This window comes from Coregonus lavaretus, assembly GCF_964263955.1.
Source record: "Coregonus lavaretus genome assembly, chromosome: 12".
NCBI classification, from domain to species: Eukaryota; Metazoa; Chordata; class Actinopteri; order Salmoniformes; family Salmonidae; genus Coregonus; species Coregonus lavaretus.
The window spans coordinates 55701327-55712390 of record NC_139999.1 but is presented as its reverse complement, the minus strand read 5'-3'; the positions used below and the strand labels follow the sequence as shown (position 1 = coordinate 55712390).

Here is an 11064-nt window from a genome sequence, read left to right as displayed (position 1 = left end):
TTGACAAGTTCAGGTTAGTCCCTCCCCGTTTCGGCCTGTTTGCTTACGTTTGGTTCCTAGTGAATACACCCCATGTGTATTTTGTCCGCAGTCAAAATGTTACACATTTCATTTAAATCCATATAAAGGATCAAGTGCATCATACTACAATTTTTCATTCGAACTTGCCTTGTATTTCCATATTTGTCCATTGGAGGGCAGCTGTCCCTCTAGTCTAAAGTAACGCTTCAGATTTAACTTGAGCAAGTAGGCCTACAAGGCCTGCAACCTATTACAGACATGTTTTTTCCAAAAATAAAATGATCTGCAATGATATTCTGATATGTATGTACATTGTAGCAATTCAAATAGGTTATTATATATATTCAGTCATAGAAGAAGCTATTATTTCTCTGGGTCACTGAACTGTTATGCGGTTTTCAAGACATTGTTATGTCATCGTTACAACCACAGGAAGGTGGCACTAATCTATTGGCTTCAGCGTAGACAATAAGCAAATGAGGCTGTGGGAAAATTTGATCAAAACTTACTGAGTTAGATAATATTAAATGCAAGAACATTTTAATTATAGCCCAGTAAGCCCACCCATGTGCAGTATATATGCTTGAAACAGTTCAAGTTACTACTCTTTTTGAACACTGTAATTATTTTAATACATAAAATAAATCAGTGTATGACTGGTGTTTCAGTTTGATTTTATTTTCCAAAACAAAATATATTACTGTCTGAATCTAACATGCAGCTTCCCATGCAGATTGGCTACAATAAACTGTGTTGACATTCAGACTCTGCGATTCGATTGGCCAGACATCCTGTCACTCTTGCCAGTTCAAGTCTGGTATTGACGTAATCTTGTCTGCCTCTAAGCCCCGCCCCAAGAGGAGCTCAGCGGACTTGGACTTGAGTGAGGTGAGCTCAGAAGCCCGTCAGACAGACGGATACAAAGTAGCACAGGCTGTTCACAAACATCGGGGATACTGGAGTACCGACTGCAGGCTGCGGCCCGGGGAGGGGGGGGAGGACGAAGGCAACTGTGACCCTAGACCCCTGACTTCCACCCGCAAAGACTTTACCAAGAAAGAAAATATCGTTTTTATGTGAATTGTGCCCCGCCGCGCGCGCTTGAGAAGTGAACTGGAGAGAGATCTTCGATACGTTTTTCTCCTACATTTCCAGATTTAAATGTTCAACTTCATGGGTCTAATAAACGGTACAGCGGCCATCCAGACCAATGTATCCTGTACATGTAACTGCAAACGCTCGACTTCATTCCAAAGCATGGAGATCAGTAAGTACTTTTTGTTATATTCAAGCTGCTACTTTTCTGTACTTTTCTTTCCCACTTCGAATGACCAAGCTTGTCAACCAAGCTCTCTGTTAGGTCGCGCCGACTTCCATTGCGTGGCTGGTAGGCTAGCTAGCTTAGCTATCTATCCAAGCTCTTTCTGCGTTCAATTCAGCAAAATGTCTGGCTGACTGCCCGGTTTTTATATGCAACGTTTCTCAGCCATAACATGTCCCAGCTACTTTTTGTCTTTGGGATTTTTGTCAACTAAAAAAGGTCTAGACTGTCTACCATGGTTTGACATGATGAAATGAAAGCTTATCTGGTCGTCATAACAAAGTTGACTCTTGTGCAGGCCAGACGTCTGGCTATCTCTGATTTCCAGTAATTGGCCCTAAATAAGGTAAATTATACTTCCATAAAAGGTGGCTCAGTGAAGACATTTTATAATAAAAAACCTTGTACATGTATTGTGTATGTATATGGGCAATGAAAGCAAATTCATTCATTCTGATTATTGGAGTGAGCTTTTAAACCTAAATCTTGATCATACCATGCAGACAGTGGGCCAAATCTTTAGTGGTGGCGTGAGAGGCTTTCTTTGTCACAAAAAGTAACATTTTGCATATTTAAATCAGTAGATTGATTATTCTATCAGGGATTCAAAATGAATTAATAAAACACAATACATAGGGTTACAAGTAGAAATATGTTTATTTATTTATGAAATTGTGCAATTAGAGTAGAGGGGAGATTATTAGACATTAACTATACGAATACAATTAGCGTCTCTTCTAAATCCACTCGGAAATGTCATTCAGTTCTAATAGAGATTCGACATAGTCACAAACTCATTTAGGAGTAAAGAGGAATTTCCTCTAATGACAGTTGTGCAAAGCTCTGCCTGCAATAACTGCATGATGTTTTGTCTAGAGATGGAGGGGATAAAAAAAGAGAGAGATGCTCCCTGGTTTGATAAGAGAGTTTCCCAAAAGAGACAGCTGGTCTGGATATCTTAGGGACTGATCTGGACATATTGAATTCCTCAAAGTAATGGACTGTGAGCTCATGTCTCCTGCATACAGTCTCCTCTTTTCCAGACAAAAATATTTTCAGCCAGGAAAGAGCCCCAACATTTTTTTTGTGGCAAATATGGAATTTTGAATGTGAACTGATCTTTGTTCCCCCATGATAAAAGCACCTTCTTGTATCCTGTCTGAAGTGCTTTGTTTTTCTGCGGTAGGGCAGTCTTGACTGAAGATTAAGTGTAAAAGGTGCATGTCTGAAAGTGTTTCCATGATCAGAAACAAATACATTGGGATCCACTGCGTTTTGTCTAGACAGCCTCCCGAAAGAATGAGACGTGGTGGATGACCAAGCTTCAAAATCAGATAAATGGAAAATGAAAATACCACTGCCAGAATTAGGTTATTCACTCTGTTTGCCTCTGTTACTCAAAAACTCAGCCTATTTGGGAATGCTCTGTCTTTCTCTATTTCTCTGAGCATTTAAAAGAATATGTTGAAATCAATTTCAACGCTTATCTGACTGTGTGGGTGGTGGTGGGAGCTCATCTCAAGCTTCGATTTGGTGCTGTCTGGTGTTCTAAAGAGCAGAAAGCCAATAGAATTTACAGTTCTACATGGGATGACAGAAATGAAAGAAATTCAACAACCCACACTTTTCCTCTCAATCTCAGATGGTATTTGTCACAACATTATACAATGCACTTATTGAGTACACACTCTCCTGTTTTCCCTAATTTCTTCAGTGAAGCTGTATATTTCTAAGCTTCCAAATACTGCTTAACAATTACATGGCAGGTAGCCTTTAAGCGGTTAAGAGCGTTGGGCCATTACCGAAAGATCGCTGGTTCGAATCCCCGAGCAGGCCAGACGACTACGTGAAAAACTGTCGCTGTGCCCTTGAGCAAGGCATTTAACCATAATAGCTCCCGTAAGTACCTCTGGAGAAGAGCATCTGCTAAATTACTCAAATGTAAAATGTACCCTATTTATTCGATGCAATGATAATAAACACTGGTGGAAAAGAGCGTTTCATGCACTATACCAAGTTATCTAGCCTAAATAACGTCATTGATATAAAATGGATAAAAACTGTGACCTTCTATGGCTATTTTGCTCTGCCCAGACTAGAGGGCTGTCTTGTGTTTCTTGATGTGTGACAAATTCCTGTTGATGATCGTTTGATTCTGTCGAGGCTCTGGTTCCTTCCCAGAAAGGGCTTTAAAGACAGACTCAAAGAGGAATCAGAAAGGACTTCACTCTGCTCGAGATAGCGAGAGTTATACTGTAATTAATCGTAATTCGATACTCTCCCATTATACAAACAGGAAGGGCAAAGGATTAGGTTTTCTTTTAATCTGTTTCTCTCTGTCCCCCAAAAAGTTAACTGAATGGAGTTATCGGGGCGAAATTTCGATTTACATAATATGTACATACACTTTTCAATTCACATTAGCGACGGGAATGTCACGAGCCGAGAGAGGGTTCGGTATACGTTCTTGCGTTGCAGCTCAAAAGTACTGTAAATGTCACCGTAGCCACTAGCCAGGAGGCTAAGCATTGTAAACTATTCACATAGCTAGCTACTAGCTAACTTTAAGCAATCAACTCTTCATGCATCTACCATATTACATTCTTAATTATTGCAACAAAACCATATTACTCTCTTGAATAATGCAACAATTCATAAGCACTTGAAGACACTTTTTGTCAGTACACACATTTTAGCATCAAGACAAAAGCACAGAGTTACTGCTAGCTAAAGCTAACATGTCATCAAGTAAGGTTAGCATATCAAAATGAAAGATTGCCCCTCTAATACGAATATAAAAGTACAGTAGACCTACCTTACAACATTACAACCAACCATGCTTCATTTTTATCAATATCATACAAATCATTAGGCTATATGTGGTAAAAGCAAATTGTGACTGAACTTGGGTATAATTCACTGGGGAGTTGAGATGTTGAGCTGTTTTATATGGAAGCCCATTACCACCACCCAAAAATAAAATACATACATTGGGGAAGAAAAGTATTTAGTCAGCCACCAATTGTGCAAGTTCTCCCACTTAAAAAGATGAGAGAGGCCTGTAATTTTCATCATAGGTACACGTCAACTATGACAGACAAAATGAGATTTTTTTTCTCCAGAAAATCACATTGAAGGATTTTTAATGAATTTATTAGCAAATTATGGTGGAAAATAAGTATTTGGTCAATAACAAAAGTTTCTCAATACTTTGTTATATACCCTTTGTTGGCAATGACACAGGTCAAACGTTTTCTGTAAGTCTTCACAAGGTTTTCACACACTGTTGCTGGTATTTTGGCCCATTCCTCCATGCAGATCTCCTCTAGAGCAGTGATGTTTTGGGGCTGTCGCTGGGCAACACGGACTTTCAACTCCCTCCAAAGATTTTCTATGGGGTTGAGATCTGGAGACTGACTAGGCCACTCCAGGACCTTTGAAATGCTTCTTACGAAGCCACTCCTTCGTTGCCCGGGCGGTGTGTTTGGGATCATTGTCATGCTGAAAGACCCAGCCACGTTTCATCTTCAATGCCCTTGCTGATGGAAGGAGGTTTTCACTCAAAATCTCACGATACATGGCCCCATTCATTCTTTCCTTTACACGGATCAGTCGTCCTGGTCCCTTTGCAGAAAAACAGCCCCAAAGCATGATGTTTCCACCCCCATGCTTCACAGTAGGTATGGTGTTCTTTGGATGCAACTCAGCATTCTTTGTCCTCCAAACAAGACAAGTTGAGTTTTTATCAAAAAGTTCTATTTTTGTTTCATCTGACCATATGACATTCTCCCAATCCTCTTCTGGATCATCCAAATGCACTCTAGCAAACTTCAGACGGGCCTGGACATGTACTGGCTTAAGCAGGGGGACACGTCTGGCACTGCAGGATTTGAGTTCCTGGCGGCGTAGTGTGTTACTGATGGTAAGCTTTGTTACTTTGGTCCCAGCTCTCTGCAGGTCATTCACTAGGTCCCCCCGTGTGGTTCTGGGATTTTTGCTCACCGTTCTTGTGATCATTTTGACCCCACGGGGTGAGATCTTGCGTGGAGCCCCAGATCGAGGGAGATTATCAGTGGTCTTGTATGTCTTCCATTTCCTAATAATTGCTCCCACAGTTGATTTCTTCAAACCAAGCTGCTTACCTATTGCAGATTCAGTCTTCCCAGCCTGGTGCAGGTCTACAATTTTGTTTCTGGTGTCCTTTGACAGCTCTTTGGTCTTGGCCATAGTGGAGTGTGACTGTTTGAGGTTGTGGACAGGTGTCTTTTATACTGATAACAAGTTCAAACAGGTGCCATTAATAAAGGTAACGAGTGGACGACAGAGGAGCCTCTTAAAGAAGAAGTTACAGGTCTGTGAGAGCCAGAAATCTTTCTTGTTTGTAGGTGACCAAATACTTATTTTCCACCATAATTTGCAAATAAGTTTATAAAAAATCCTACAATGTGATTTTCTGGAAATTCTTTTCTCAATTTGTCTGTCATAGTTGACGTGTACCTATGATGAAAATTACAGGCCTCTCTCATCTTTTTAAGTGGGAGAACTTGCACAATTGGTGGCTGACTAAATACTTTTTTCCCCCACTGTATAGATCATACATATATGTTATGTTTCTTAATTTGTAGCATTGTGTGGCAATTTCCATCTGTCCACGTTGTAGAAATCAGCATAGCAGGGCCGCCGGCAAACGGGTAATGAGCTTGCCAGCTTGTAGTCCTAAAAAACAAATGGAAATGAGTTAACATTTTCTACCTCTGGTTCGTTGAGCATTCCTTTGGGGGAAAGGAATGGAGTTTTGGGGTATACGCCAAAAATAATGTCTGAGGTTAACACAGGCTTAGGAGATCTTATACGTTTTGTTCTTTGAGAAAATATTAGTCAGTTAACATTACTTTTATGAATTATGAAGCCTTCGTGTGCTCAAAATATGTCTGTTGCTAATGAGTCGCTAACTGTCAGAGAAATGGAACTACAACGTTAATCATAACTTTTTTCACGTCACTATGTCTACCACGCAAATTAGTCTACGCTTAGTGATCTTTCTACTTCCCAGCTCGAACGAAAATGCAAGGATGGTATATTGTTTGTTCCCGGCTGCAACCTTTTTACTTGTTTTGATTACATAAATGCTTCAAAATTCACTAAAAGTGATATTAGCTGATGTGATTCTCATAAAACAAAATGTATAAGATCTAAACCTTGGTTTACTACAGACCTTATTTTAGGTGTTAATCCAAAAAAATTAAAATAAATCTCTATTTGCCCCAGCACTTTTCATTTGATTTAATAAAAAATATTTATACAAAAGTGTTGAAAAGAGGGACAAAGTACTGTTATTTTGACTGATTCGCCTCATGATTTGTTCAACATGATTTTTTTTTTCATCCTCCCTATGGCCAATAGTTTTTCCAGGATATATATACACATATATATATATATATATATATATATATATATATATATATATATATATATATTTTTTTTTTAAACCATATGACCTGATTAGAAAAAATCTGGTCCCATAAATAAGCCGTATAAAACCGTTTTACAGCTGATTTATTTATATGTAATACCCAGAGTTTTACCTAGTTAGGTTAGCCTACCAGATCAGGAAAAACTCAGGTGCACCTGTGGTGCAACCTCTGAAATCACCACATAATGTTAGAAATTAAAACATATTCTATTTGTGTGATCTACTATCTCAAATTTTTTACTTACATAAAAAACAAATGGTGGATGGAAATGGGCTTCCATAGATTTACGTGGCTCAGTGCAGCCGGCAGGTTGCAGCTACAGTGACCATTTCAGAATGTAACAGGCTGTTACTGCAATTTCAGGTAAAAACTCAATAAAACAAGTCTTAGATATAAGAAAAATGTCTATACATTTCAGCTGTTTCAAAAACATTGCTCTGCCATTACCATTTATACTGTAGGAATGTTGAGCTCAACGAGACAATACACTGCCCTGCTCGGAGGGGGGGCAGCTGTTGGGAGAGTGTTGTGCGCAACCACCGGAAGTAGCGCTCGAGACGTTATAATTTAGCAAGTTTATACAACAGTATTGTCTCTCGAGAATCGATACCGCTCGAAAATGTCAGTTTGCTATTGTCAATGTGAAAACAATCTAATAGGCATGTCAATGCTATCCGGGGTGTAAGCCACAGTAAACACTGCTCTACAACCAACTAACTAATAGCAGTTTGGTGTATACGTCAAAAAATGCCTTGGGGGTGTGAACCCAACAGAGCAGTCAGTCTCGCCAAAGCTAATGAGGCTTACAGACATTAATTCAACCTTAAATGCTCCAAAGGATTGGAAACAAGGAAGGGCCTTGGGCAAGGGATGGTTCTCACTAATTTCCATGGGGAATTAATTTCTCAATCAATTGTATCATTAGATAACGAATAATATGATACGTTGTGGGTTCTGTCCATATTCTTGCTATTCGCACAAAAGTTTGAAGAAAGGAGGGATCCAGTGCAGTCAAGATAGGCCTAATCGTTTGTCGCTAAATAATATTATTTTTAAATAGGCCTTGTAATTCCATTTTCAGTTAGGGTTGTATACTGTTTTTAAGAGCAAGGGCTTTTATTGTGAAAGGGGAATAAACACAGTACACCTACATACATACATACACACACACACATACACACACATACACACACACACACACACACACACACACACACACACACACACACACACACACACATACACCTGTGAGCCAGGCTGGGAGTCTGGCACGCAACTTAATTTTCCTGCATCCTCGCTCTGAAGACAGGTGGGAAAACAGGTGTCAGGGAACATACCCAACCACGGAATGTTCCGGTTCGACACTATTCTCTCTCTCTCTGTCCCTGTCTTAGCAGGCCTTCAGTTGAGCAATCTGCACAGGAGCCCATACTCTCCCAAAGAGGTGTTTGTTCATGCATTCTCTTGTTTCTCTGCTCTCTTTTCGTTGGTAAGGAGAGGGGTCTGTCTGACTAGCTCTCATAGGTCTGAATTTCAGGTGACTGTCATTCTTTAGAGAACGGAGCACAGCAAAGAACAGAGCACATCTGCAGCTTAGCTGACGTGCTGGAATCAGAGCGCGGCAGCTTAGAGGTTGAGGTGATTTTAATTTCAAATCTATTCTGCTCTTTCTTCTTGGGTGAGGAACAAAGACTGTCCTTCATCACTCTCTGTTTTTGGAGACCACGAGGTTTATTTTGGTGTATTTCTTGTCATGCTGTAAATCTCTTAAATGCTGGGGAAATACTACATTTCAGTGTCTCGTGGGGAACGTCACCCCAATGGCTGTGTCGGAATTCTCATACTAAAAGTATTTAGAAAATACTGTAAGTATAAATGTATGCAGTAAGCTCCTACACAGTACAGGTACGCACTAGGCCAACATACTACTGTTCATACATATTAAGGAAATGTTCTATTGCTCCATCTTCTTATCGACCACCATTTGTTCACTTTTTCCTCATACAGCTGTCCCCTTTTCTGGTTGCATTGAATTGTGGGTCTAAAAAAGGGTGATTCCCTTCCTGAATAGTTTACAGTGAATTCCTACTACATGAAAAGGCCAAATTAAGTATGACATCCTGTCATTCAAGGCATTCCCTATTTATGACACATTTTTGCATACTGCACAACTTTTTATTCTTGCATTGGCTACACTAAACATTTACTAAATAGGATACAGCCATTGTGTGAGAAATAGAATACTGAGGCTATGGTCATCCTAAGCGTTATCTCAGAACTATGAGGCACCTTCTTTTCAGTACTGCTAACACAATCCCCACCTTCTTATGTTTATTGGAATAGCACCTCCTATTTACTTGCTTTGGAGAACAAACGATTATGATGTGTAACCGTCTGGCCGGCATAAAACTGGCCAAGGCAGTGACAAGACGGACCACCCAGGAAAGTCTAGCTAACATGCCCACCCCCCCACCCCAACCCCTCCTCTCCTCATACCCAAGAAAACGGAGAATCAAATCTGCTACTAATTAAAAGGAAACATGAGGAATATTCCTCTGGACAGGATACAGGTTTTGTTCAGTAACTCCCTCCCTCCTTCACTCTTCTTTCTCTCTCTCACTTTTTCCCACACTGTGTTACTCTCCTTTTTCCATTCTTCTTCAGTCAGGTCCAAACATTATGCTGGTTGGTTGATTATGCCATTCAGTGTTTCCTTTAAGATTATTTTAGAATTGGATAAAATGAACCGTTAATCCAACACAATTACTTCAATGAAAATAAAGCGGTTGTATTGAAATATTTTGAGGTGGCCAGTCACCTGTTAAAGTCTACCATTAGTTCTTAAACCTTCTACACATGTTGTTCTTTTGGAAATGGACGAATATTTTTTCCCCCATTAGGAGCCAGTCAAAAGTGACCTATTCTGGTTACATTGGGTTTAATTATAATTTACCCTAATGAAGCAACATCAGGGTCATGTTCAGTGGTCATGAAATGGACGAAAACACTTCAAAAACGGAGATGTGGAATGGGGAGCTACTGTACTTTCTGAACTTGTAGGCCAGGGTGAAAGTAAGAGTGTTGCATCATTTCATTCCAGAGCGTGTGTGATTGCTCATGTGAAACCATTTTTTATCAAACCCTAATTTCTATATTATATCATAACCGTTACCAGGAGGCAAGATCTCTGACTCAGGTTGAAGGAATGTAACTTTGGGAGTCTACTATTTGCTCATACCTTCAAATTTACGCCCTCCCTCCCCGGATCCTGCATGTACAGTAATTGCAGGGTAAGATTATATTAGTCACTCTCCATAATCCTATGTGTACACCCTCCCCACCCACCCACCCACCCAGCCACCTACCCCCATCTCCATGGGTTACCGAGCTAGGCCGCAGCCAAAGCCGATGATCTCATCAGTACCACTCACTGCCCAGTCATTGAAAAAACACAGGCCTCTGCCCTTTGAAGTCCTCGCTCGTCTGCTCTGACACACCGGCTGTGCGCGAGCTAGCTAGCCAACCGGCATCCATTTGCATTGGAAATTAGGTGGAAGTCACAAGACCTGGCAAAACCTGCCAGCAACACAGGGGGAAAATCACAAAGGGAGTCCTGACTGCAGACCTTACTCACTCACTCACCCTACTTATCAAGCCTATCAGATTCTCCTTCAACTCCCTTAAGTTTTCCCCCTACGGCTCTATCTGTGGGTCCCATCGGGCCCCTGTGGGGACTTGCCCGTGTACAGTACAGGGAATAAGGGTGCACGAGCAGATCGAGCTGTATAATGCTGTATAATGCTTTATTTATCTCCCCACCCCCTTCAGTTTTTATCAGTCTAGTCCCGGGCTCCATTCCCATCCAGCCACCAACCCCCCCACCCCCTCCCTCTACCCCTGCTCCCTTGCCCCCAGCCCTAGGGGATAGGCACTAACATGCGTGTCCTTTGTTGTCTGAGCTGGCCAGAATGCCAGACTGGATACTTTTTTTGGAAGTTAGAATTTATTTGGGTTATTCAGTTCTGGGAAAAGAGTAACAGAGAGAAAGAGAGGATATTAGAGTGTATTATGTTTGTTTGTGCATGTGTTCATGTCATTTTCCTTGTTTGTTTATTTGTTTGTATTTTTGATTGTGTGTACGTACGTGCATGTTCAACGTAGGGCTGACCCCAATTAGTCGACTGGTCGATTATTTGGTCAATAGGCTATTGGTCGACAGAGATCTTTTTTTGTCGAGCAGTAGCAAAT

The 11064-nt window shown here is 40.6% G+C and overlaps 1 protein-coding gene across 1 annotated transcript in view; it reads left to right on the top strand.

Annotated features, from left to right (window-relative positions):
• The first annotated feature begins 917 nt into the window (after nt 1-917).
• The window catches only part of pmepa1 (prostate transmembrane protein, androgen induced 1), a 74807-nt gene continuing 64660 nt past the window's right edge, over nt 918-11064 (top strand). The window contains exon 1 of the mRNA XM_084173561.1: nt 918-1288. Coding sequence (XP_084029687.1) covers nt 1183-1288 — 106 coding nt within the window. The 5' untranslated portion in view covers nt 918-1182. The remainder of the gene's footprint in view (nt 1289-11064) is intronic.